The sequence below is a fragment of the Trichosurus vulpecula genome, chromosome 2 (assembly GCF_011100635.1).
Source record: "Trichosurus vulpecula isolate mTriVul1 chromosome 2, mTriVul1.pri, whole genome shotgun sequence".
Classification (NCBI taxonomy): Eukaryota; Metazoa; Chordata; class Mammalia; order Diprotodontia; family Phalangeridae; genus Trichosurus; species Trichosurus vulpecula.
Genome location: NC_050574.1, coordinates 63,963,428 through 63,990,952, shown reverse-complemented (window position 1 = coordinate 63,990,952; position 27,525 = coordinate 63,963,428). Strand labels below are relative to the sequence as shown.

General features: G+C 47.7%; 1 protein-coding gene across 2 annotated transcripts in view; it reads right to left on the bottom strand.

Annotated features, from left to right (window-relative positions):
* PTPRU (protein tyrosine phosphatase receptor type U) overlaps positions 1-27,525 on the bottom strand; it is a gene marked incomplete at its 5' end in the record, with an annotated part of 79,167 nt that overhangs the window by 38,724 nt on the left and 12,918 nt on the right. For both annotated transcript variants that reach the window (XM_036744566.1, XM_036744567.1), the window contains 6 exon segments: positions 7,695-7,833; positions 11,383-11,419; positions 12,011-12,284; positions 18,305-18,407; positions 19,908-20,109; positions 20,483-20,592. In XM_036744566.1, coding sequence (XP_036600461.1) covers positions 7,695-7,833; positions 11,383-11,419; positions 12,011-12,284; positions 18,305-18,407; positions 19,908-20,109; positions 20,483-20,592 — 865 coding nt within the window.

Genomic DNA, 27,525 nt, shown 5'->3' with positions numbered 1-27,525 from the left:
AGTCATGTAAATGGCAAGGATGGGGCTGGGCTGGGCCCCTGGTGGGAGGGGAAGAAATGAGAGCAGAGGACCTGGTGGGAGGGGGCAGGGGGAGACATCAGGCCAGGATGGGGTGCTTAAGGGTCTCTGTCTCTGTCCTTCTCTCAAGAAAAGCACACTGAGCCCTCTTACACACCTTGAGGAGTACACTCAGCCCCACAAAAACGCTCCCCCCCCAAAGTCTTACACACCCACATTCACACGCTCACAGCTGTACAAATACACTGACCCACTGCAACACCCACACACTCTACATGCACCTGCATACATGTTCTCACATCCACTCAGGCATGCAGGCTCCTAAATACGCTTTCATTCACAAACACTTACATGTGCCCAAAATACACACTCAAAAGCCTCAACACTGTTGCACTATCACACAAGCAACAACTGGCCAACCAATAGTTTGATGAAGGCAGGGCTGGGGGATCTCCAGAGGTAGCCCATACACACAACCTGAGCAGGACAATTCTAGGCAGGCTCATCCTAGCAGCTCAGCTCAAGGGTCTCAAATTTAAGCTCTCCCACCTCAGTCCAGACACTCTCAGGTAATGCCCCGCTACAGGTCCTAAGAGACCCTGGAACCTGACCTGTACAGCCAGTACAGCTGGCTCCCTTCAGGACCCCACCCCCCACCCCCAGCCTCAACACAAGACAACTGACCTAAGAGAATCATCAAATGCTGGGGTTGGAAAGGACCTCGTCCAGCCCATTGTCCAGTGACTAAGTTCCTTCCATGCTATAGTGTCTGTAACTATTCTAAAGCACTTTAATGCCCATTCTCTCACTGTAGTTTATAATAATGGGCATTACCTCACTCAAAGTGAGAACCCAAAAAGACCTTAGCCTGAAAGGGCCAGGGTCTCCCAATGCATCCTGGGCCATCTCCTGGTGAACATCAGGCCACTGGACCCAGATGGCTCTGGAGGAGAAAGTGAGGCTGGTGACCCTGAACAGCCCTCCCTCACTCAAATCAAAGTCAACTGCAAATCATGTCATCATTTTCCTGATGTCATGGTCCTCTTTGAGAACAAAGGACAAACACACAATAATAACCAATGAATCAGGTTGGGATTGGGGTTGGGGGTAGAGAGGAAGTATGAAGCAATGGAAAGAGGGCTGAACTTGGACTCCTAAGACCAAACGTCAAATCTTAAATCTTCCACTTAGTCCCTGTGTGATCTTGAACAAGTCACTCAACCTCCTGGGCCTCAGTTTCCTCGCCTATAAAATAACTAGATTGAACTAGAAGGTCTTCAAGGTCCCTTCCAGCTCTAGATCTTGGTCTAGGCCTCAATACACTTCTCCTGGATGGACCTTCGAAAGGACCCATCCCGGCTCATTGGTGGGCTGGTTGAGCGGTGATTAATCAATCGATGTCCATCTATGTACGGGAAGAGCTCTAATGGCGCGCTCTGATCTTGGACTTAGATAAAGACATACCACACTTATCACATTTGTGGATGACAAAAAACTGGGGGCGGGGAGTGGGACAGAAGGGGGACAACTAACATTTTGGATGACGCAAATTGAATCTAAAATGGAATGGTGAGCCAAATTAAACAAGAAGAAATTCAATGGAGGTAAATGTTAGGTCTTGCCCTCGGGTTAAAAAAATCAATTGAACAAGTAAAGATAGGGGAGGAATAGCTAGACAATAGACCCTATTGAGAGAGAGAGAGAGGAAGGGAGGGAGAGAGGGAGAGAGAGAGAGGAAGGGAGGGAGAGAGGGAGAGAGAGAGAGCGCCAACAATGTGGTGTAGAAGCCAAAAAAGCTAATATTATCATACACTCATGGATTAAGATCTGGAAGGGGCCCTGAGAGCTCATCAAGTCTAACCCTTTCATTTTACAAATGAGGAAACTGAGGCCCAGAGCAATTATGCGACTTGGCTCAGGATCACAGCTAGCCAATGTCAGAGGCAAGAATCAAACCCGGGTCTTCCTAACCACAAGTCCACCGCCTCATCCATCACATCACTCTGCCCAAGGTCACACAGCCAGTCTGAGTCAGAGAGACGGCCTGAACTCAGATCTTAATTCCAAGTGCCCTAACCACCATGTCATGCTGTCTCCCCACATCATCAAGCATTTGTAATACCTCTCCTGGCACAGATTAAAATCAAAACTCTAAAATTTAGTAGATCTCCTTCAAGAGTTACTATGGCCAGGGGATTGATTACTCTATGGCCGGTTTAGAGTCCTGTTGAACTCAGCTAGGCTGGTCTTCAGACAACAGACATCCAATGTATCACCGACCGGATCCCTCTCTAAACCTTTCTAATTCTGTGTGAAATGCCCAAAACTCTGATGGTAGAGTCTTCAAGAGTCTAGAATCACCCTATACTACAATGAGGCATCAAAATCGGACTTCAGTGAGAGGATGCCAGTTGCATCAGGTCACATTAACAGGAGCGGCAAGAGGGAGTCAACAGACACTGAATTCTGCCCTGGTTCAGTCATATCTGAGTACCGTGTCCTGGGCATCATATTTTAGAAAGGTCATCAACAAGTAGGAGGGTAAGGGAAGTGGAGATTGTACTGCCTGGGGATAAGATGGAGAAACTGGGGATGTGTATCCTGGAGAAGAGAAGTAGGTGGGATGTGATCACCGTCTTCAAATACCTGAAGAGTTGGCCCCTGGGAGTGAGACTGAACTCGTTCTGCTAGACCAGGGGTGGGGCCACGTGTGGCCCTCTAGGTCCTCAGGTGTGGCCTTTTGACTGAATCTAGGTTTTACAGAACAAATCCTTTTAAGGGGATTTGTTCAGTGAAGTTTGAATTCAGTCCAAGGGCTGCCCTTGAGAACCTAGAGGGCTACATGTGGCCTCAAGGCCACAGGTTCCCCACCCTGCGGACTGTGAAAGTGGACCTCTGAGAGGACCAGTGGGTAGAGGTTTACCGGTAGGCCAAGTTAGTTTACTGGAGAGGAAGCAATGAGAGCCATTGGTGTAAGGTAGTGAGTTACACTTCACAGAAGGTCTTTCAAGGCAGATTGGACAACCACTTGTTGGAGATGCTGTAGGGAGACTCCTGCTTCAGGGACAGGCCAAACTAGCTGAGCTCTGGCATCCCTTCTGGATCAAAGATATTGAGTCTCTAAGGAGACAGGGTCAGCCCAAGGCTCCAGGCGTCGCAATGCAACCATATGTTAGAGGGCACCCAAAGTGATACCTCTAAGAGGCAAGTTTCCCAGCCTGCAAAGACAATCCTAGCATCTCCCCTGGGAGTGGTCATAGTCCATAACACTACAATCTGGGCCAGAGAAGCCAAGAATGGGCCCTAGAAAGGAAATTCTCCTCCCCTCTCCATCTTTTCTGATGTTCAGAAAAAAAAAGGGCTACTCTAGGCGTGTGCTGCCTTTATCTCCATTCTTCTTTCTTGCTCTGATATCTTGCAGAGTCACCCACCTACTGGCCTAGCTTTCCTATCTTGTTCTGCTGCCTCCTTCTCTGTCTGCTCTGATCTGGTCCTGGCCCCATGGTATTTACCCAGACCCAGATCCCAGTATGCCTACAGTTTCCTGAAAAGTCGAAGTGAACTCTTCTTCCTGAGTCTTCCTCCTCCATTCAGTGTCCCTTACTTCCCCATCCTCCAGAGCACTATACCCTCCCTCCTCTTCTCCCTCCCATCTCCTTCATATATCCTACCTCACCTATCCCCAGGTCAGCTGGGTTCACTGAGTCTCAGCCCAGATTCCAAAGGCTGTCAGTCTGTCTCCTCAGTCCTCACCTGACAACTGAGCCCAAAAGACTTTCAGATCCCTCCATTCTCTTCCGCCCTTCTCACAACACCTCAAGAAACTGTTCCTGAGGCTCCACCCTTAAAATACTAATCTCCTACATTTGCATAAAGTTTTTTGCTTTCCCTCTTGGCTTGGCAACTCCAGTCTCTCAGTCCCTCTCCAAATCAATATTCCCATCCATTCACCTGGGCCCTGGAAGCCTACCACATGACTGTCTCCATTCTCCCTAGAACACAGGGCCACTCAGCCTTACAAAGAAGAAGCAATGGCTGGGGACCCCAAGAGGTTAAGTCTTTGACACAAGGCCAGATTCCCCAGCCATGTGAATGGAGCAGGGACTTGGAAGCTATGGTTAAGAAGAAGGGGTTTTAGGACTATGGGACAGGGGTCTATTTTTGGAAATACAAGGGTTGAGCCACTTCCCTTAGGATCTTCCAGTCCCCTGCCACCCCTGGCCTCCCTCCTCCAACTCAGATCCATGATTTTCCCTTCCAAAGAGCTCAACATGGCCTTGTGTGTCTGAGTCTTATGCAAATCTATACCTCATTTGCTTCTTCTCATCAGTTTCCCACAGAGTTAGAGTTCTCTCCCTTACAGGTCTGGCCTCTCTCAGAGACCCCTCTATTGAGGATAACCTGAGAGAATGGGGGTGGAGAGAGGGGGAGAGCAGAGGCCTGCACAAAGGAAAGATACAACAGAAGAGTCTCTGAAGGAGCCACAAGGCAGGTTTGTGGGGTATCCCTAGAGGAATAGCCATGGGCCAGTAATGGGTAGGGGGAATAAGGTTTGCTATGTGGGGAGCCTTATGGCTTTAGCCGGTTGGCTTTAGAGAAAGAAATGGTCATAGAGACCATCTTGTCTAAGCTTTCATTTTGCAGAGGAAGAAGTAAAGAGAATTCCTAGAGAGGGGGAATAGATCATCTTCTCCTTAAGCAAGCCTCCTGCATTCCAGGCCCCTGCCCTTGAGGATGACCCTCAGGACCCCATCCCCTATCATTGTCCCATGTCCCTTCTCCACTAGGTTCCTCCAACTGCCCGGGTCCCCCTTTATCCCTGAACTCAAAGGGGCAGGAATCAGGGCCAACCCATCTGGCTCCCTCTTGACTGCATCTTCCACTATAACACAAGTGAGGCCAGACTGAGGGGAGGCTACCTTCCCAGCCCTCAACCCCCAACTTGCTTATCTGCTCCAGAACAGCAAGGTGGAGATAAGAGCCAGTGGGTGGATGTGGCCCAGCCTAGGGGCCTGGAGCCAGGAAGTGGTTCTGAGCCAGCTAGGAGGAGGGCTGGAAGGTATCCAGTGCCAGCTCTTCCACAGTCTCTTTGTGTGACCTTAGACAAATCATGCCCCCTCCCCAGGCCTGAGTTTTCTCCTCTGGGAAGTAAGGAGATTGGTCTAGATTGCTTCCTTCCAACACTAACATTCTGTTGTCTGAAATCCCTCCCAGATCATACACTCTGTGTTTCAGGACCCTTGGAGCTCTGACATTCTGTGTTCTAAAGGCCTTCCAATTCTCACATTCCATATTCCAAGCTCCCTCCCAGCTCTGACATTCTGTTATACACAATGCCTCCCAGATCCGACATTCTGTGTTCTAAGGCACTTTCCTACTCTGACATCCTGTGACTTAATATCCCCTTTGGCTCTGACATTCTACATTTCCATGAGCCTGAGATTCTAGTCCATTTGTCCATACGCAGAATATTGTTTCCTAAATTATGTTTCCTAGAGTCTGAGATTTGGCTCCAGCTCCTTCTGGCTATGATGAAGACAGCAAAGAACCCAGGAAATATTCCCAATGCAAAAGCCAGTCCAACCACTTTGGAAGGGTGAGGGAGGAAGGGAGGAGTGATTTCCTACAATACTGAAGAACTCCTAAAATTTTAATCCACCCACAGGAGAACAAGGCTGGCACTGAGCTGAGCAAAGATGGCAAAACTCCTGTGGAGCAGGTAACACAGGAAGTTAAATTCTAGGGCCCCTGTCCAGAGGACATGGTATGAGAAAGGAGCAGTGGGTTTTTGAAACAACCCAACCTTGAGAGCCGGGACAGGAACAACAGAATATCATAAACAGCTCCTTTGCAAACAGTGCTTTGCCCATTGATCCATTACTTCATTTGACCTTCATAATATGACTTTCTGAGGAGAGGTAGGGCAGGGCTGGCTTCTCTCATTTCCCAAAAATGAACTGAAGCCCAGAGAGGGCTATGACCTGCCTGAGGTCACACTGTGAGGTAAAGGTGGAGCTTAGCTAGAAGCTAGATTTCCTAACCCCCAGCCTCGTGCTCTGTCCACAGTGCTCCCATCACCACTTCCTTCTTGTGGAAGAGGGACTGGCTTTGGTCTGCTTGACCCCAAGGTTCGGGACTAGGAGGCCCGATCAGTGGAAGTTACAGGGAAGGAGATTCCAGATCAACAGAGAGTAAGGATTGCCAACCCTTGGAGTTTCTGACAATGAAATGGGCTGCCCCTTGTATTGGGATGCTAAGGTCTTCAAGCAGTGGTTGGATGACCAGCTGTCAGGGACACTACAGAGGAGATTCCTGCTTTGGGCAGCAGTTGGCCCACATGCCTTCTGAGGTCCCTTTCAGCTCTGTGATTCTGAGGGACTGCCAAAAGAGAGAATGGGTGGGATGATGACTGGAGAATTTTCAAAGTCATTCCCTATCCCCCACACCCACCACTGACATTCCTCAGTCCTCAGACTCTCATTGGTACGGTCTGGCCAGATCAGCCATCTGAGGGCCCCATGGAGAGGGCAGTGATGCACAGCCTCATTCCTTGCCACACCTGGGCTCAGTGCCTGAATGTGCCCTGACTTGCTCAGCATCTCTGAATACAGTCCTTAACTGTCTCACTTATAGGCACCAAAGTTGACCTCTCTGCCTCCATCTATCCCTCCCCAACAGCCTAGGGGAAGGTAGGAAAATGAGAAGGGGTGGTAGGGAAAGGGGCCATGCTGCCATGCTCTCTGTGAAGCCACCTTCCAGATGCTAATTCAGGCACGCTGAGTGGGCACTGTGCCATAGTTCTCGGGTAGTGGCATCTACTGGCATGGCCTGGCAGCTCTTTTCATGGCTGATGTGTTTACAGACACATTCTCCAGCTTCAAGCTGGCACCAGGCTCATCCCCACTGATCTGACACTGACATGGGGACAACTCGTCCTCAGAGCTGGGGATGTTCCTGCTGCACAGAATTAAAAGTGGTCAGTCAAGGCTGACTAATCACAGAACCCAAGCCTGTCCCCTGCTTCTCAAGATTGTCTGGAAGTGGAATAGGGCACCCTGAGAGACATCAGGGTTTAGCTGTAGCTAATGAAGGATAAAAGTGAGAGAAAATAGGTCTGTTACCCCATGGGGAGAAAGTGGGGGACATGGTCTTGTCCATAGAGGAAAGGCAGGAAATGCTGGGATTACCTACAGAAGGAAGGTGAGAAATGATGGGTATGACCATAGAGGGAAGGTGAGGGACACTGGATTTACCTGTGGAGGGAGATCAAGGGCAATTGGTTTACCAATGGAAAAATGGTGGGAAACTTTTTTTTTCATTCGATCAATCAATAAATATTTATTAAGCACCTACTATGTGCCAAGCATGTGCTAAGCACAGGCACTGGATCTCTCCATGGGGAGAGACAAGGACCTCTGGTTTTGTCCATGAGGAAAGGCAGGGGACATTAGGAATTCTAGGTTTGCCCAGTGGGGAAAAGCACCGGACATGGGAAAAGATGGGCACTGGGTTTGTCCTTGGGGAGGGGCAGTGAACCTTGGATTTGTCTATAGGGAAAGGACACTGGGTTTGTCTATGAAGAGACCCTGGTCTAACCACAGGGAAAAGGGGTCGCTGAATTTTCCCATGGGAACTCAAGTGGGGTCTCTCCCTCCCACCCACCCTACCCAACTCACCCTTTGCGAATGATGATGATGATGGCCCCCAAGAGGATAATGAGGACCACAAGTCCCCCAGCGCAGACACCCAGAATCAGGCCCATCTCCTCTGAGTGCTGGGATACCTCTAGGGGCCGCTTACTTTCCTTGCAGGCAGCTGGGGAGACAGGAAGCCCAGGGCGAGGAGTCAGAGGGGAGCCCTAAGACCACCCTGCAGAACCATGATGACAATACAACTTTCATGCAAACAGAAACACGCCCACAGTCACATACACATGCTCCGACACCGAGTCCCCCCAAAACTTCTCATTACCTTCGTATCCAAAAGCCTCAGCTCGGCATTCGAGACTCTCCCTTAATCTAGCCCCAGCTATTTATCCAGCCTCACGCTTCTTTCCTCTGAACCAATAATAAAAGTAATTCCATTTATCTAAGCCCAGCTTGCAAAATATTTTCTTTAGAACAGCCTCGTGAGGTAGGTTAAACAAATCAAGCACCACTATTATCTCCATTTTACAGATTGAACCCAATAAACCTCTACTAAGCACCTAATGTGCGATGGATAAGGGCACCTAGACGATGCCCCTGGAGTCAGGAAGACTCATCTTCCTGAGTTCAAATCTGACCACGACACTTACTAGCTGTGTGACCCTGGGCAAATCACTTTACCCTGTTTGCCTCGGTTTCCTCATCTGTAAAATGACCTGGAGAAGGAAATGGCAAACCACTCCAAGCATCTTTACCAAGAAAACGCTAAATGGTGTTATGAAGAGTTGGACATGACCGAAATGACTGAACATGCAATGAATGTCCTAAGCTCTATGCTAGGCGTACAAAGATCGAAAATAAACATCTCTGAACTCAAGAACTTACATTCTAATGAGGGCATATATGAAGTGTCCTGATGAGCAGAGCAGAGGCAGCCAAGCAGTACAGTAGGCAGAGTGTTGGACTTGAAGGCAGGAAAACCTGAGTTCAAATTTTGCCTTAGGCACGTACTGACTTGTGACTACAAGCAAGTAATTTAACTTCTCTGATACAGAGTGCTTAATACAGTAAATATTTCCTGAAGCAGCACAGCTTTGAAAATATCATATCAAATTTATTCTCTACTTTTTAAAAGCAAACTGTACCCAACAGTTTCACATATTCTCTCTTTCTGCTCTGCGTGGTATATGAACATGTTGTCTTCAGCAGGGGGTGGAGGGGGAGGGTTGTTGATTAAATTCAGAGTAATGTTTTTAATGCTTTCTTATAGATTGATGGACCAACGTGCCTCTATGTGTCCATATGCTCAGCCTTCAGAGGCTTCGGGAGAAAACATCATGTCCCCCAATGGAGCAGCAGGATCACTACTAGACCATAAGCTACCCAAAGGCAGGGCCTAGTCTCCCTTTGGTCTCCCTTTGGGCCTCGTATGATGGCAATGATGGTGATGGAGAACATGGTAACTGATGATGAAGACAACAGTTGACCCAGCAGCCTGGGCTGGGGAAGGTGATAGGGGACGAGACTTCATCAGACTTCCGGAAAAAGGTGGACTGTTTCCTGGTGTCCCTTAGCATCCCACCCCACCCCCACTCTCACCTGGGAAACTCCCATGAATCAGAATGAAGGGGCACCCCGGGCAAGGGCAGCATCGAAGGTCAAGGGCACCGGGAAGCAGTCCTGAGCCCCAGGCTCCCACTTAATCCTCCAGAATGAGTCTAGAATATAGACTGTCCTTTTTATTAAGGGTGTTTGTTCTATGAAGTCTGGATTCGGTTAAAGGGCCGCCCTTGAGGACCTAGAGGGCCACAAGTGGCATCAAGGACACATATTCCCCATAGAACCCAGAATGCTGGGACATGAAAGGACCAAATCTACTAGATGTAGAGAGAAGTGACACACCCCCAAAAAGCACAAAAAAAGCTAGAAGCTAAATTAAGACTGGAACCCAGGACTCCTAACTCCCAACCTAGCCACCCCAAAAGGTGCCTCGGCTTTAGCCTGCTGACCCCTGACTAACCTTGGTACAGCTGCACCCTTCAGGAGAGGCTTGGAGGCTGCAGAACCAGCCTGCCTCCAGGCCCCAGCCACACCTCCACCTGATAGCACAACCCCATTTCCTCGCTCCATGGCCTGCCCCACCCCATCCCTCAGTTCCAAGTAGTGATATATGGTCATCCATGGAATTTCTTCAGCCACCAAGTAGTGGTTGCCCGGCTATCCCTGGGCAGCCATCCCTCCTGTCTTCCTCTGTGGATGGGGTTAGCAGACTGGCCATCTGCACTCTCAGACCTAGATTGTGACCTCCAAGGCTGCCCTGAGCCTAAGGCCTCCCTTGGCCTCCTCCCTCCACACCTGAGCTGCTCAGCCTTCCCCCAGGGGTCATCCAAGTATCCCCGTAGGAACCTGCCCTCTTTGGCCTTTCTCAGGCTTTGCCTTGAGACCCGATGCCTCCCCTCCCCCTGCCCAGAGCTAAGATATTCCTCCTCTCTCTGCACTGGACAAAAGAACAGAATGTTTCAGCCAAGCTCAGCAGCAACTTCATTAGCTCCCCAAATGTCACACCCTAGGAAAGCATCAGGCCACAGCTGCCTAATTAGTCCGAACTCTATAAACAAGGGGGAGGAGAGGCAGAGAAACCCTACAGACCTCCACTCCGACATCCCCCAAAGTGTGGTAAGGGGGGGAGTCTCCCCCTACCTCCAACTGCCAGGCAGTCAAGCATCAAGCATTTCTTAAATGCCTCCAAGTGGCAGACACTGTGCTGCCAAGTGCTGGGGATGCGAAAAATGAAGAAAAAAAAAAACCGGACCTTGTCCTCAGGGGCCTCAACATACAAATAATGATGTAAAGCCAAGGGTCTGAATGGACGCAAAGAGAAGCTGATGTGTGTGTGTGCGTGTGTGTGTAAATCTTAAAGGGAAGGGACTAGCTGCTGGTGAAGGGGAGGGGACGAAGAAAGGCTTCCTACTATCCCACAAGGACCCAACCCTAAACTGGCCTTTCCCCTAACGGTCATAGCGAATAAGAAGGAAAGAGGACAAATGCCCCTCCCCCTCTGCCTTTCCTACACATCCTTTCTCCTCTAAAGCTATTCCATAAGGAGACTGAATTAGAGACTTATGGGATATGGGAGCTGCGAGAGGCCCTGGGGACCATCTATCCCAATGCTTTCCTTTTACAAATGAGGAAACTGAGACCCAGAGAAATTAAGTGACTTGTTTAATGTCTCAGAGCTAGTAAGTGTCAGGCTCGAGACTGGAACTCACCAGGCACCAGCCTGCCCAGACAACCAACATTAACAGCCCCAGGCGGTGAGCCAGGTTGAGGCTAATCGAACACAAATGTAGCATGCACATAACTCTAGCTGTGCGTGATCTACCCTGCTCAAACACACAACACTTACATGTGGCTCCACACATACGTGTGTGTTCAAACACAGCACATATACGTAGCTCCACATACAGGACCAACCTCCTCCAATGCAGATAGGGATCAGTTCCTCATGCATGGCCAACCCCACTAGACATGCCTCATGCACAGCCCTTCTGTGGATGGCCCCTACCCCGCCCCTCCCCAAAGCAAGCTCAATGAAAAACCAGCCAGTAATTCTGCAGAGAAAGAAAAATGGGTATATTTATGAAAAAGGGAGGAGAGTGTGGTTAGATTGGTGAAAGGGAGGGGTTTAGGAGGATGAGGGGAACAGGTAGGGTCCTACCTTTGCGAGCAATCCGAATACAGTTCAGCCGGGTTTCCTGAGGAGACACACATGAAACAGGGAATATCAACACCACCGAGCCTGGCATTCAGGGCCTGCCACATTCCTGAGGCCTCCCCTAGCCTTACAGGACTGTGCCCACAAAGCCTGCTGCCCTCTCTTTCATAGCTGGTTTGGAGGATCAAGCCAACGTTTAGATGTCCAAATCAGGGGCACATTCCAGAAGCATGGAATAAACTGGGGAGAGCCCTAAGAGGGAAGAAGACCGAGGGAGGGAGCCTCGGGGATCATAGGATCATAGATCCAGAGCTGGAAGAGATTTTCAAGATCATCTGGTCCATCTCCTCGTTTTACAGATGAGGAAACTGTGACCCAGAAAAGTTCAGTGACTCACCTGAGGTCATGGCAGGTAGTTCTAAATCTAGACACTGACTCCACATCTGGAACTCTTTCCACTACCCCCTCAATGCCTCTGAGTACCAAGAGAAGGTTTGGACTGGGGAGCAGCATTTACCCAAAACCAGGGCCACTGTACCCCACAGCCTGGCCCCCAGGGAAGGGTACAGATAGTTCCGAGAAGAAAAAGGGAGTATCCCCAGCCCCTGCCTGGCCCCAGCTTGCTCCTCACCCCCTTCAAGTGGCTTGTGGCCTGGAAGTAGATGAGATAGGCCTTCTTGGGCTCCAGCGGCGGGTTCCAATAGCCCCGGTAAGTCTGGTTGTCACCCACAGTGAAAGGTGTGGCCTCCAGGAGGCTGCTGGCTGGCAGTTCTGCCCCAAAATAATGGACCGCACCCCGGGCAAGGGCAGCATCGAAGGTCAAGGGCACCGGGAAGCAGTCCTGAGCCCCAGGCTCCCGCTTAATCCTCCGGGCACGGTCCTCTTCTACTATCACCTGGTAAACACTGAGCACACAAGAAACAAGACAGTCAGAGGCCCCCACCCCTGGGGCATCAGGATAGGGTTCGAGGAGCCCCAGAAAGAAGCCTGAGAGCAGAAACCACCAGATTACCATGGCAATGTCAGTGGGCCCTGAAGGCTCACCAAAATCCTGTGCCCATCCCCAAACACATACACACACACACACACACACACACACACACACACACATCCCCCATGCTCTAAAATGCTATGATTTCATATCGCCTTAGTAACCCATTATGGCTTTGTCAGCCATGGATTTAGCTAAACATTTCTGAAGCTATTTCTATTTTCAGCCTGTCCCACCTCTTGGGCTAACTAGTTCCATTAAATAACAATAGCTCCCCATTCTATAGCACTTAACAGCTCCAGCACCCCCTCAGAAGTAAGTAGTGCATATTTATATTATTATCCCTATAGAGAGAGACCAAGACTCAGCAAGGGAAATTAACTTGCCCAGGGTCACTTAGCTAGCCCATAATGGGGCAGGGACCCTAACTCTGGAGAGCTGCTGTTTTAGGGGCAACAGGGTGTAGCAGACGGAGTGATGGGTTTGGAGTCATTCTGTCCCTGACACCGTGTGGTTTGGACCATACATTTAACGTCTCTGATCCTCACTTCACTGATCTATAAAGGAAGGACAATAATATCCCAACAGTATCTACTTTCTGGTTTTGTGGTGAGGCCCAGATGACACAATAGAGGCATAGATTTTGAGCTGGGAGGGATCTTAGAGGCCATCAAGTCCAACAGATGAGGAAACTGAGGGCCAGTGTGGTTAAGTAACTTGGCCAGGGTCACCCAGCTGGTAAGTGTCCAAGGTGGGACTAAAACTCCAACATTCCTGCTCCCGAGTCCACGGCCTGCTGCAGATCAATATTTGTGTAACCAGATATCGGTAACACAGGTAAGGCACCCCACAAACCTTAAGATGCTACAGAAATGTCAGCTGCTACCCCTCGGAGATTGGATGAGTAAGTCCCTGTGTCCCCTCCATCATTCTGATTAGTTTATAAACTTGCATCCTGTCCCATTCATTTTCATCTTGCCAGAGTATATCTAGACATTAGAATTCTCGTCTTCCACCCAGCCGCCCCCCAATGCTCTTGGTCATCTAATTAGCTTCCCTGGCCCCTCGTTCAGTTCCATAAAAGCTCCCTTTGGGGACAGTGAGCTGCCCTGCACATGGACCTCTGAGGTGGAGGGGTGGGGGGAGGCTGGAGACTATGATGTGGTTGTTTTTTTTCCCAATCCCATCCCAAAGCCATAAGTTTGGTCTTTTTCACGGCAGCAGCATGTGGGCACTGACTTTCTAGCCACTTTTCCTGGTTGGTCTCTCATAGCTCATTACCCTACAAGCACAGCTAGAAAACAGGAGAGAGAGAAAAGAAGAGACACAGGGATCACAGGACCATAGATTTAGAGTTGTAATGGATCTTAGAAGCAATTGAGTCCAATCTCCTCATTTTACAGATGAGAAAACTGAGGCAGGTGGCACTTAAATGATTTGCCCAGGGTCACACAGCTAGTATCTCAGGCAGGTTTGGAACTGGGGTCTCCCTCACTCCAAGTCCTCTCCTCCTAGGGGAGGAATAGGAAGAAGAAAGAAGGGTGCAGGAAGACTGAAGAGGATCATGCTGTCTAACAAATAAGATGGCACACGTAAAAGCCTCTATAAATGCTTGCTCTTACTATCCCACTCAGCTGATGTCACCAAGCCTCAGGAAGGCAGTGAAAAGGACCAGCCCCCTCCTCAATTAATTCTATTACTTCTGGGGAAGTGAGGGGGCCTCCAGATCCAGGACAGAACCAGAGCCAGAGCCCACTATCTCTGGGCACCATCTCTGTAATGGCCTCTCTCAAACCTGTCCCAGTCCCCTCCTCGGCAGAGCTGGCTGTGCCCTCAATCTGATAGCTCAGCTGGTTCTGACTATTTTCCCTGGCCCCCATCTGAGCGCTTGGAAGGCAGGGTGAAGGGAAGGATGAGTCACCCAGGCCCCCTGGAGAGACGGCCCCAGACAGAGATAGCATCCCTATATCCAGAAAAAAGCAATTGTGAAGCAATGACCCTTCCCACGAATTACTAATGTCAGTCCCATATGGCTTATGCATAGATGCACTGCATTTAAGGTGTTGTAAACACTAGGAGCTTTCTGGAGAATGTTCCCTGGTTGGGGGATATGACCTGTGAAAATCTAAACCCAAGAACTCGGATGGAACCAGCAGGGAGAATGGGACACACATCAAAAAGCTTAAGTGGATACATTGGTGACAATCTGGTCCAGCCTTGTGAGTGGGGAGTGGAATCAGCCAAACTGGCCTTCCCTTCTTCTCACAAACAGCCCTCCCATCTGGCTACCCCACGTGCCTGGAAGGCACTCCCTTCCTACCTCCACTTCCGAAACTACCTCTCTTTCTCTAAGACACAGCTCAAGCAACAACTCCTGAATGAAGCTTTTCCTGATTCTCCCAACAGCTAGGACACTTCTTTGCAAATAAGTACTGTCTGTTTGTGTATGCATGTTTGTCTATGTATGTATGTATATATATGTGTGTGTATATATATATATGTATATGTATGTGTATATACATATATATATAACTGTGTGTGTGTGTGTGTGTGTGTGTGTGTGTGTGTGTGTGTAAATACTCAGAGAAAGGAAAGAACTAGTCCAAAGTCATATGTCAGAGGCAGAACCTGAACTCGAGTCATCCTGGTTTCAAGGCTTCTCAATGAAACTTGTCCAAAACTAGAAGGACCCACATGGGAGGGGGGGAGCTCCTCCCCCTCCCTGGAGATCTTCAAGCAGGGATTGGCAGACCACTTGTCATGTATGTTATAATGTGGATGCCTTCAGGGAATGGATTGCACCAGGCGGCTCCTGACCATCCTTCCCCTCCAACTCCCAAATTCTGTGATCCTGAGGCTCCTGTCAATGGAGGTCTGTACATGGAGGCTAGATGGTGACTTCTCAGGGAAGCTGTGGAGGAGATTGGAGTAGATGCCCTCAAAGCCCCCTTCCAACCCTGAGATTCCGTGGAATTGAGAGAAGATGGTGTTAGGGAAGTCAGATCAAGGTCATGATGAGCCTTAAGGCACTGTGAGGCCAGACCCAGAGGCCAGTAAGAGGAGAACAGAAAGCCAGGACGACCTCCAGAGTCAGGTTAAGGACGTCTCAGGCTATGATCTCCCTGCTCTATGGCCAGATCATTCTGGGCTCTGGAAATTCACACTCTTCTGCCCTAATTTGTAAAACTTTAAGGACATGAGCCTTCCAACGTGGGTCCTCTCCCCATGTCACTGACAAAGATCACAAACCCTCTATAACTCAGTACTCGGGCTTTGAGAGCGACAGGGGCTGAAAAATTAGAGCCCTACAAAATGAGCATTTCTGAACAGAGCCAGGCTAGTTCTGAACTAGGCCTGCCCTTGAACCCATCCCAGCTTGGTAGGCCTGCTATATCTTGCATGCTGATGACTTGTAAAGCCTTTGGGAATCCCCGGTCACTTTCACACCATGACAGCGAGAGAGGATTTTTATTTCACATTGCGGAAGTAAGGTCCTCTGAGGAAATTATTATCATCATTATAGACATTAACTAATTCATATTAATAACAATGATAGCAAGCATTTATATAACATTTTGAGATTTGCCAAGCACTTGATTCTCACAACAGCTCTGGAAGGTCGGTGCTATTATTATTAATATTATGAGGAAACAAAGCCAGAGAGAAGCGATGGGACTTGTCCATGGTGACACAGCTAATAAGTGTCTGAGGCAGGATTCAAACTCAGGTCTTCCTGACTCCAAGGGTTGGAGGTTAAGACTTACTGAGCTGCTCCAAAATGGAAGCCGGTCAGTCATTTCAACAAGAAGAAAACTGGGAACACCAGAGGAGAAAAGCAATCTGGTGGGAGAGGTTCAGGGTCAGAGAGGGAGAACGTCTATGCAGATTAGCCACAAAACCAGTTCATTGTCCCTTCTTCATCAGGGCAGGCTGTGCAAAGGAGGGCCAGCCTCACTACAGTCTGCCCTTCCAAGGGATGGCTTCAAGCTTCTCTCTCTCTCTTGCCCTGTGGCTGGGAAAACTCACCCAATGAGAGGCTCTCCTACATCCCTGTCTCCATGGTAACAAGCCAGACACCACTTGCTACCATCTCTGGGGGCAATGGGGAGAGTGGGGAATAGGCGCTGCCCCCCAGTGTTGTCATCACTAGTATAAATAATGATATTAATATTATTACAGAAGCAGCCCTCTTAACAACAACAACCAAAAAAAAAACCCACAAACCCAACCCTCTCTCATGAGTTGGGGGCAGGTAAGTGAAAAGAAGTATCTTCCTGATCACAAATGAGGCAGCCACCTGGTGCCCTTCCCCAGGTTTGGGTGGCTCTCCACCCCATGACCAGACACCCATCTCAAACACAATTCCACCACACAACCTGTGGTCTCCTACCTCCTTACATACTTTACCAACCCCCATCCCCTCAACTCCAGCAGGTTAGAGAAGGGGAGCTAGAAGCCTCACCCTGTTTCTATAGCAGCAAAGAAATACATAGAGAAAAGCAAGTTCTCCCAAAGTGTACAATGTCCAGTACCTGGCATGTCTACACTGACTGGTGCCCCTCAGTGATCAGTGTCCTCCATATCCAACATGTGGAGTAACCAGCACCCCATTGACCAACATACTCAGTGATCAGAGCCCTCCATGACCAACATGCAAAGTGACCAATCCCCTCATTAGCTAACATCCCAACAGCCAGTGGCCAGCATCTTCTATTGCTAATATACCATGGTCAGCATACTTAGTGACTAATATCGACAGGGATCGATGTCATCAGAGTCCAAAGGAATGCTATCTTCAATGCTAGTCTACAGGGACTACCATCTTTGCAAACCAGGAATCCATAATGAACAGAATTAGCAGGGTCCACAGTGGATTAAGATCCTCCCTGACTAGTATTGACAGTGATCACATAGTAACCAGTATTCCTAATGATCAACTTGCTCAATGGCCTACATCATCGACAGCTAATGTCCACAGTGACCAATGTCCCCAGTAGTCCATGATAAACAGCATCCCCAGTCACCAGGATCCACAGTGACCAATATTCTCAGTAGCCAATTCCCTCAAGTTGACCATGGTGACCAAAGCCCAGGGGACTAGAATCTTCAATGACCAATGTCCATAGTAACCAACATCCTTGGTGACCAGAGTCTACAGTGAACATGGCCTGTGTTCACAGCAGTGAACATCCTCAGTGACTGATACTGATGGTGACCAGGGTCCACAGTAACCAATATCCTTACTGACCAGGGTCCACAGTAAACAATACCCTTAATGACCAGGGTCCACAGTAACCAGTACCCTTACTAACCAGGGTCCACAGTGACCACCAGCCTCAGCAGTCAGTGTCCATAGTACTCAGATTGACCAACATCCTCGGAGTCCAGGATCCATAGTGAATAACATGACCATATGATCCTTAGCAACTAGGATCAGTAATGACCAATGTCCATGACAATGACCAGTATTCTCAGAGACCACCATCCTCAGGGACTAGTATTCAGAGTGACTGAAACCTCAGGGACCAGAGTCCCCAGTGACTGGGGTGCATAAAGACAAGATTGGAGCCAAACAACACCACACCAACCAAAACCTCCAGAGGAAAAATGACCTCCACCCAACCCTACCCTATTTCCTTCCCAATCATGGGCCTTCAGGAAACAATCTCTTTTCACTGGTTTCCGTCTCCAGCCAGGAAGAAGAAGGAACAGAGATGAAAATGGAGTTGAAGACATGGGAAAGGGGTGAGGCAGCTGGTGTTATACAAAAGAATGGAACTATGAATCAAAGGAGAAGAAATGTAATCAGGTAGAAAGGACAAAGGGAACAAAAGAACAAACAGGCAGAGGGAGACTTGGGAGAGAAAAGGTCCTCCAGGAGCCAATTTTTCCCAGCATCACTCACTCCCGGCCCTCTCCACTGAGCCGCCCTACCTGATGGGGGCCCCACGTCCTTGTGCTGGCCTCAGCAGCACTGTGATGGTGCTCTCCGACTCCCCCAGTGGGGATGGCATGTCCCCGTAGTCAAAGCTTGGAGCTGGGAAGGGAGAGAAGGGGAGGAGTGAGCCAGGGGCCAGGGGAAAAGTCTGAGGACATTCAGAGCATCCTGGATTTCAAACGTCATGACCATTGTCCCCTAGACTCCTATGTCTTCTCTGTTCCCTTAATACCCAAGTCTCCTGAGCCCTCCTACCCCCAGACTCCCAAACATGTCAAGCTTTAGTCTCCCTGATCTTTCGATCTTCAGCCTTCTTCACCCCTAAAACCCACCCTTCTGGATTAGTTAATCTCCAGGCTCCTTCAACATTCAGTCCCCATGCTCCCCGGTCTCTTGGTCCCAGACTCCCTGACCTCTTTGTCCCTGACATCTATGACCACTTAACAGCCAAATTTCCTGACCCCTCCTATCCTTGGCCTCCTTGATCCTTTGAAGTCCCTAGTGCCCTTACTCTCAAGCCTCAGTGATCCCTTTGTACTTGATCTCACTGACCCCGACCATCCAACCTTCCTAACTCCCCCGGCCCCTGACCCCTCTACTCCTTCACTCTCCAGCCTCCCAAACACTCCATTTTCCAGCCTCCATGATCCTTCAGGGTCCAGTCCCCCACCCTACATCTTTTGGCCTTCATCCGCCACGATCACTCTATCTACAACCTCTCTGACCCCTTAATATCGAACTTTCTTGAATTCTCCCAGATCCTTCATTTTCAATGATCCTTCATTTCCTCTCTAACCCTTTAGTCTCTAGTCCTCTGATCCTTTGTCCCCAACCTCCATGATCCCTCTAGATCCATGACCTCTCTGACCCTCCTTTCCCCTGACCCTTTGCTGGTGTAGAAGTCCCCAGAATGCCTGATACTTTGGACCCCAGCATCCCTGACCACTCTCATCTCTGGCTCCCCTGACATCACTGTCCTCTGCTTCCCTGTCCCCTGCCTTCCTAACTCCTCTGGGAAGTACCAAAAGGGCCAGGGATAGGGTCCAGATCTGTGATTTCATTGGTATAGAGAACTTCTAGGTAAAGAAACCCCCTACTAATGCAGGTCAGCACCTTCTCTGCAACCATAGCATTAGAGGGTTGCCTAGAGCTCTGAGATGTTAATTCCCAAAAGTTACACAGCCTGTGTTAGAAGTAGGAAATGAACCCAGGTCTCCCAGGTAGTCCAGGACCAGCTTTCTGGTATGCCAGGCTGTCTCTCTATGTTAGGAGGACTAATAGTACACTGACCCTCCAGGTAGAAAGGACAAAGCTCTCCCCAAGGACAGCAAGACATGTACTCAGAAACCAGAAAAGATAGGCCAAAATGGAATGAGAAATGAACTGAGCCCCTAGACACCGCACAGTAACTTATTGGGGGGTAACCCCCTCCCTCATGAATCCTCACCCAAGCATCCAGGGCCTACTTCACCCCTTAATCCAACCCAACGATGGTCCCCAACCCTGTTTGACTTTCATCAGGATTCTCCGGGAACCTACATTCCATGGCAAAATCCAGTCCACAGGGTAGGTTGGTGGGTGGGGAAGGTATTTGCTTACCAGAGATGTTGGTGGTGATCTCAGTGAGAGCCGTCTGGCCAAAGCCCTTGCCGGTCCTTGCCCTCACAGAGAACAGGTATGTGGTACCCGGATGCAGGTTGGAGAACACGTGGTAGGTCTCATTTCGGAGCTTGGACACTGTGCGCCTGGGGCCAGGCACATTCACTGCAGGATCTGATGACTCAATGCTCTGATAACTAATCTGGAGACAGACCAAGGCAGGGGGAAAAATCACAGAGAAGAAGTTGTCACCATCAGGGACCACTGGGATTTACAGTAGGGAGACAGGTCACTAAGCCCTAACAACATGAGTTTTGTGGATGACCTCTCCAACTTTCTATCTCCCTTCTCCCCAAAATCCAGACAACTCTTCCCTCTCACCTCTCTATCCCAAAGAATCCTAGAATCAGAAGGTACTGTAGAAGACAACTTCTTTTCTTCCTCTTGCTCCTTCCACCATCCACCCATTTCTTCTGCCCACCTTCCTGGGTTTCTATTCAACACCTATGGGTCTGTATCTAACCAGAGGGCCAAGGTTTAATCCCCTAGGAACAGTCTCAAGAAGGTATATCTACCTCATATTGGGTGATAAGGCCATTTGGCTCCAGGGGTTCTTCCCACTTCAGAAAGATCATGTCCTCCAGAGGGGTGAAGGTCAGTGACTCTGCTGAGATTCCTCCAGGAACTATAAGGGAAACCCCAACCCAGACTCAATTAGCCCAGCCATGATCAGGAGGGACAGAGGTCAAAGAACAGGAGGAATTTTCTGACAACAAAAGAGATGAAGCTCGCACAGATGAATTGGGAGCTTCCCTTCCCTGGAAATCTTTAAAAACAGGAGAGGCCCTATTCAACCAACAAGGATTTATTAAATGATTTCTACATGCCAGGCACTGAGCTAGGCACTAAGGATATTAAAGATAAAAATCAAACAATCCTTACTCACAAGGAGCTTTATGTCTAATGGGCAAGACAAGTACACCTATAAATACATGAAGCAAAAATATTGCCTGGATAAATACAAATAAATACAAGGGTGGTGCAGTGGATAGAGGGCCAGGCCTGAAATCAGGAAGACTCATCTTCATGAGTTCAAATCTGACCACAGACACATCCTAGCTGTATGACCCTGGGCAAGTCACCTAACCCTTTTTGCCTCAGTTTCCTCATCTGTAAAATAAGCCACAGAGGGAAATGGCAACCACTCCAGTATCTTTCCAAAAAAACACCAAATGGAGTTACAGAGAGTCAGACACAAGTGAATAATAATAACAACAATGGTTTAGGAGGGAGGACAACTCCTGGGGATATCAAAAAAGGCTTCATTCAGAAGACGGTTCTTGAGGTTCATTATAAAGGAAGAGAAGGATTCTCTGAGGTGGAGGTGAGGAAGGAACGTATTCCAGGCAAGGAATTCAGTGCAAAGATGGGAGATGGGAGGGTCCAAGGTGAGGAGTCAGTTGGAAATGCTATGAGAACAGCCCTGGAACAATACAGCAAGACAAGGGGACAAATTGGATGATTAAAGGAGGAAATTTCCAGGTAGCAAAATTGGAGCAGAATGAGGTGAGGGACCACCATGGAGAATAAGGTGTCTCAGCAGAAAAGAATGCTCGGCCTCCCACAGCTCATCAGAGAGGTGATGAATAAGTCACACATTGTCAAACATGGCCCCTATGTTGATTTGTTCTCCTTAAGTATTCTTCTTGGTTATAAGGTAAGGTTTTATTGGGAAGGAAGAGTCTTTAGGAAGCAAGAAAGATGGGGATGGGAAGGAAGAACATTAATAAAATGCTTTAAAAGGAATAGACTGCTAAAGGTAGTAAAGGGCTTCAAGACAACCTCGTCCAACCCTCTCATTGTATAGGATGGGAAACAAAGTCCCAAACAAGTGCCTTACCCAAGATCACAGCTGGTCAGTGGTAAAACTAGAACCCAAGTCTCTTAACCACATAACATGGAATCTTTTTCAATGGATGTTTTGATTAATCCCTATATCCTGTATGCCAGAAAATTCTACTCTCTCTGGCCTGGAGGAGTTTACTTAGGAATGAATTGAGTCTTGTGGGATATATTAAATGGGAAAAGCACCCAGAGGATATTGACCCATTGAGGCACCATCTTGAAACCCTGTCCCAAGCACACAAAATGCCTGGCAATGGAACTGGCCCCTTCCCGGTGGCCTGTGTAGAAGTAGTAGGTCCTATATCTATGGCTGAAAGAGACCGAAGAGGTCACTGAATTCAACACTCTCATTTTTGCAGATGGAGACATCAAAGCCCAATGAGGTTAAGTGATGACCTGAGTCCAAGGTGGAATTTGAATCCAAGTCTCTCTAATGAAAAGTCCAGCCACACTGGATATGAACTGATGCAGAGTGAAAAATGCAGACCCAAGGGAACAATCTACACAAAAACCACAGTTAGTCCTCCAGGGCCATGGTGTCTGCCTCACCACCCAGCCTAGATTGATGAATTGCTGGGATTCCCAGCAGACTGGGGAGAGAGGAGTCTCACCCCATGCCCTCTTGGCTTAGGGAGGAGACCCTGATCCTAGACACCATCCCAGAATCCACACAACCCAGGAGCACTCTCCAATTAATTGCCCTAATCATTAGGCGAAAACTTCAAAGCAGGATTGAACCACCCTACTTAAGCATAGATGTTGCTCCCAGGCTGGGGAAGGGAAGGGGAAGGAAGGCTGGGGAAGGAGGCTATTCAGGGAGCCCAGACAGTCAACTGTTCTTCAAGAAAGGCTTATGAATGATTGTTAGAGCCAAAAACTCACCAAGCACCTATGATGAACACGGTCAGGGACATGCTTTTAACCTCCAGGAGTTTATAATCTAGTTATGAAGGGGGCATGGCTGGCAGCTGCAGGAAAACACCCCCCACCCTCTGACCACAGCAATACCACAACTATGCCTGTACACCCTCAGAGACCAAAGAAAAGGGAAAAGGACTCACATGTACAGAAAATATTTATAGTTACTTTTTTGTGGTGGCAAAGAACTGCAAGCTGAGGGTCCCCATCAACTGGAGAATAGCTGAACAAGTTATAGAATAGGAAGGTGATGGAATACTATTGTGCTATAAGAAACGATGAAGGGGATGGTTTCAGAGAAACCTGAAAAGACTTGTATGAACTGATGCAGAAGGAAGTGAATAAGCAGAACCAGGAAAACCATTTACACAGTAATAACAACATTGTAAGGACAGACAAGAACTCTGATCAAGGTAATGACCAGCCACAATTCTAGAGGAGCTATGGGGAAATACACCACCTACCTCCTGACGGAGAGGTGATGGACTCTTGGTGTAGATTGAGATATATGGTTTTGGACATAGCCAGAGTAGGAATTTGTCTTGTTTGACTATGTATATTTATTACCAGGGTTTTTTCTTTTTCTTTTCTTTCAATAACAGGGGAGGCAGGAGGGAAAGAAAATAAATACTTAAAAGAACTAGGAATAAAGTAGATGCCTAGAGATTGGAAAATTGCTAAACAAAATGTGGAACATGAATGGAATGGAATATTACTGCTTTAAGAGGCAGCTGGTGGCCCATGGAGAGACCACCTGACCTGGAATCAAGAAGACTTGAGTTAAAATCTGGCCTCAGATATGTCCTACCTGTGTGACTCTGTGCAAGTCACTTAACCTCTGTTTGCCTCAGTTTCTTCAACTATAAAATGAGGTCACAATAGCACCTTCCTTCCAGGATTGTTGCGAGTATCAAATGAGATAATATTTTTAAAGTGTTTAGCACATAATAGGCACTTCGTAAATGCTAAATCCCTTCCCTTTCTCTTCTCTCGTGTAAGAAGTGAAGAACATTACAAAGAGAGAAGCATCGAAAGATGATGTAGAGTAAAGTAAGCAGAGCCAAGAAAACAATATACATAATTTCTACGACAATGGAAACGGAAGGAACAACTGTAAAACAAATGAAAATGAATGTTGCAGAATTACAAAGAACGAGCCTGGCCTCAGAGGAGGGACGAGAGAGAAGGGGCGGGGGGCGGGGGGAGGAAAATGGCCAGGGATGCGGAACACTGCATATATCTTCAGAATTTTTCTATATCTCAATCAATTTTTTTGATTTCTTTTTCTACCTCGTTTTCTTTAAAAAAAATTATCTATCTCTGCTGTGCGGGATGGTTCTTCGGGAGGAGGGAGGGAGAAGGGGAAGAATACTGAGAAGACAGGCAATGTGAAAACAAATGATATCAATAAAATTTCATTTAAAAAAAAGAAAAATGTTCATTCATTGAAAACTATTTTTAAGAGTATTGCAATTTGGAAGCAGAAGAGCTTGGAATTCAGTCCTGGGTTTGCTATTTACTGACTATGGAGCCTCCAGAAAAAGAAATGAATAGATAAATGAATAAATGAATGGACAGACAAACAAAGCAATGAATGGATAGATAGATAAAGGAATGAATGAATGAATAGAAAGGTAGATAAATGAATGAATAGGTAAATAAAGGAATGAATGAATGGACAGATAAATAAAGGAATGAACAAATAGATAAATGAATAAATGAACGGATAGGCAAATAAAGGAATGAATGAATGGATAGATAAATAAAGGAATGAATAAATAGATAGATAAATGAATAAATGAATGGATACGCAAATAAAGGAACGAACACATAGATAAATAGAGATAAATGAATGAATGAGTCAATAAAAATAATAACATTTATATAGCCCCTACTGTGTGCCAAGCGCTGTGCTAAGTGCTTTACAAATATGATCTCATTTAATCCTCACAACAACCCTGGAGGGTAGGTGGTACTATTCCCATTTCATAATTGAGGACTGAGGCAAACAGAGGTCATGACTTGCCCATAGTCACACATAGTCACACAGTAAGTAAGGTTCTGAGGCCAGATTTGAACCCTAGGCTGATACTCTATCTACTGCGCCACATAGACTGGAGCCTAAAACAGACAGAGAGAGGATCGGCCCCAGGCCCAGGCAGGAGCCTCTCCAGGGGGCAGCCCATCCCTTGAAAGGAAGGCAAGAGGCAGGGGAGTCCCAGCTGCTTTTGCTACGTCTGCAGCTTCTGCTCCAGCTCTGTGTCATCCGGAGGCTGGAAGCTCCCAGAAACAACCTCCATAACAGGGAGGGAGCAGGGCAGGGCTCAAAGAAGGTACTGCCAAGGCAAAGCCCATAGGCTTTCAGCCGAGTCTCAACTCCCCCACGCCCCATTTCCCTTTTACTTGAGAGGTCTTTGAATATTTTGGAAGTATTAGAAGTAGCATCCCAGGAGGAGAGACCAAGACCCTCTAACTTTCCCTGGATTTCCACCTCCTCTTAGGATCATACACTTAGAAGGGAGCTTAGAGATAGTCACTGGAATGTAAACTCCTTGAGGGCAGGAGCCATCTCATTTTTTTCTTTGTATCTCCAGCACCTAGCATGGCACCTGGTACATAGTAAGTATTTAGTCAATGCTCGTTGACTGATTAATAAAGTATAACCACCTCATTTTACAGATAGGGAAACTGAGGCCAATAGAGGATGTGACTTATTCAAGGGCACACTTGCAAGCTTCCGAATTTGAACCCAGGTCCTCTAACTCCAAATTCAGTCCTCTTTCCAACACCCTTAGTAGTACAGACCATCCCTATCCTTGATCCCTCCAATTTCAATGTCAGCCAAGAGGGAAAAATAAGATTGCAAGAAGTATACAGATTCATATAAAGTTCTGAAGATCTTTCCCTTCATAATAATGGAAACTGTATGTGGTTATTACTGTATATGTCAATGGGGGAGGGGAGTGGCAGGGGGGGGGAGCGGGGCAGAGTGCTATCAGCCTGGCAGGGAGAGAGGAGTTACATTCATCAAAAGGAGGCTGGCCAAGTAGATGGAGCCTTGCTCAAGTGGAGGGCAGGGATCCTCCTGGAAGCACTAACCCCAGAATTTGATAAGAGGGGCTAGGATGATATCAGCCTTGAGATAGGAAAAGAGACAAGAATGGAGCTGTAGGCTTAGGAGGGAGAGATGTGTGCTAAGGCAGCATGCTGGTCAGTTAGCCCAGAAAGCTGGACTGGCCTCTATGGCCAGCTTAGGGGTACTGCAGCATCGAGATCCCTGGGTCCTGAAACTTTGACACTCCAGCCTCTAAGTTTGCTTTGTTTCACCCTTTCTTCAGCTACGGCTGGTAAAGTCCCTCTGAAAAGCCTCACCTCATGGAGGACTATGGGAGTGGAGTGCTGCATAGACTATACTGTCAGACTCAATTGATGAATGAAGGGGAGGGGAGGGGAGTCAACTGAGTTTGATCAGCTGAAATGCCTTTTTCCTCTTTCCTTCCTTCTTTCTTTCTTTCTCTCTTCTTTCCTTCCTTCCTTTCTTTTTTTTCTTCCTTCCTTTTTTCATTATTACAAAGGAAGCAAACTCAATTGGTAAACGTGTAACAATCAGGTTCTCTGGGGGCAAAAAAAAAAAATGTATGGATGCACACACATCTTTTTAAGTTTAATCTACATTGTTAACTCTTTTAAGGCCAGACAATCAACAAGACAGTAAATCAAGTCCTGATAGGCCAGTTTCAGAGGTGCGAATGCTCCAACTGAAAATTTGAGGCTGGGTCTAGCAAGCGGGTTAGAGCTGGCCCCAGGACCTCGCTAGATGGTTCCCAAAGGAGAGGAGAGAAGAGGGATCTAGCTGACAATGAAGGTGGTGTCAAAACCAAAGAGAATATCACTTGTTTCAAAGAAAGAAAAACAAACTCGAATCACACAGTCAGCAACATCACTGGTGGTGATGGAGTGCTGGGCTTGGAGTCGAGAAAACCCAAGTTCAAATCCCGCCCCAGACATTTATTAGCTGTATGACCCTGGGCAAGTTACTCAATCTCTCTATGCCTCAGTCTCCCTGTACAAAATGAGAGAGCTGGACTCAGCAGTCTCAAATCTATCCAGTCTACGTCTTGTTTATACATAATTGTTTGCATGCTGCCTCCCCCATTAAAATGTAAGCTCCTTAAGGGCAGAGACTTTCCTTTCCCCTTTCTTTGTATCCCAGAGCTTAGCACAGTACCCAGCATGGAGTAGATGTTTAATAAATGCTTGCTGACTGATTGTCTCTAAGGCACGGTCCAGCCCTAGGGTCTCTATTTCTGAAGGATAGCACAGTAGTATGAGGACAGCCTACTAGACCGATAACAGTAATTGTAACAGGAAGATCAAATAAATCTGGGCACTAGGATGTTTTGTAAGTGAGAAAAGAATGCCCCACATCAGACTTTAATGTATTAAGGAGAAGAAAAGGGAATCCAGACTAGAGGCAAGAAGAGGGAAGAGGGGGATTGGGCTACCCAGGAACCAGGCGCAGACTGGTGGAAGCAGGAGAGGGCTAGGATAAGGGGCCACCCCTAGCTGTTCAAGGGACGGGCACAGGGGAGGCTGGGTAGAGAGGCGAGAAAAGGAGCTCCCTAGTGGAGCTGGGTTTGGGGTAACAGTAAGTATTCACTCATATGTGTGTATGTATGTGTGTAAGTATATGTATATATTATATAATACACATATGTGTGTATATGTGTGTACACACATATATACGTACACATGTGTGTTATGGCAATATACACCTATATGTGTGCTTATCTAT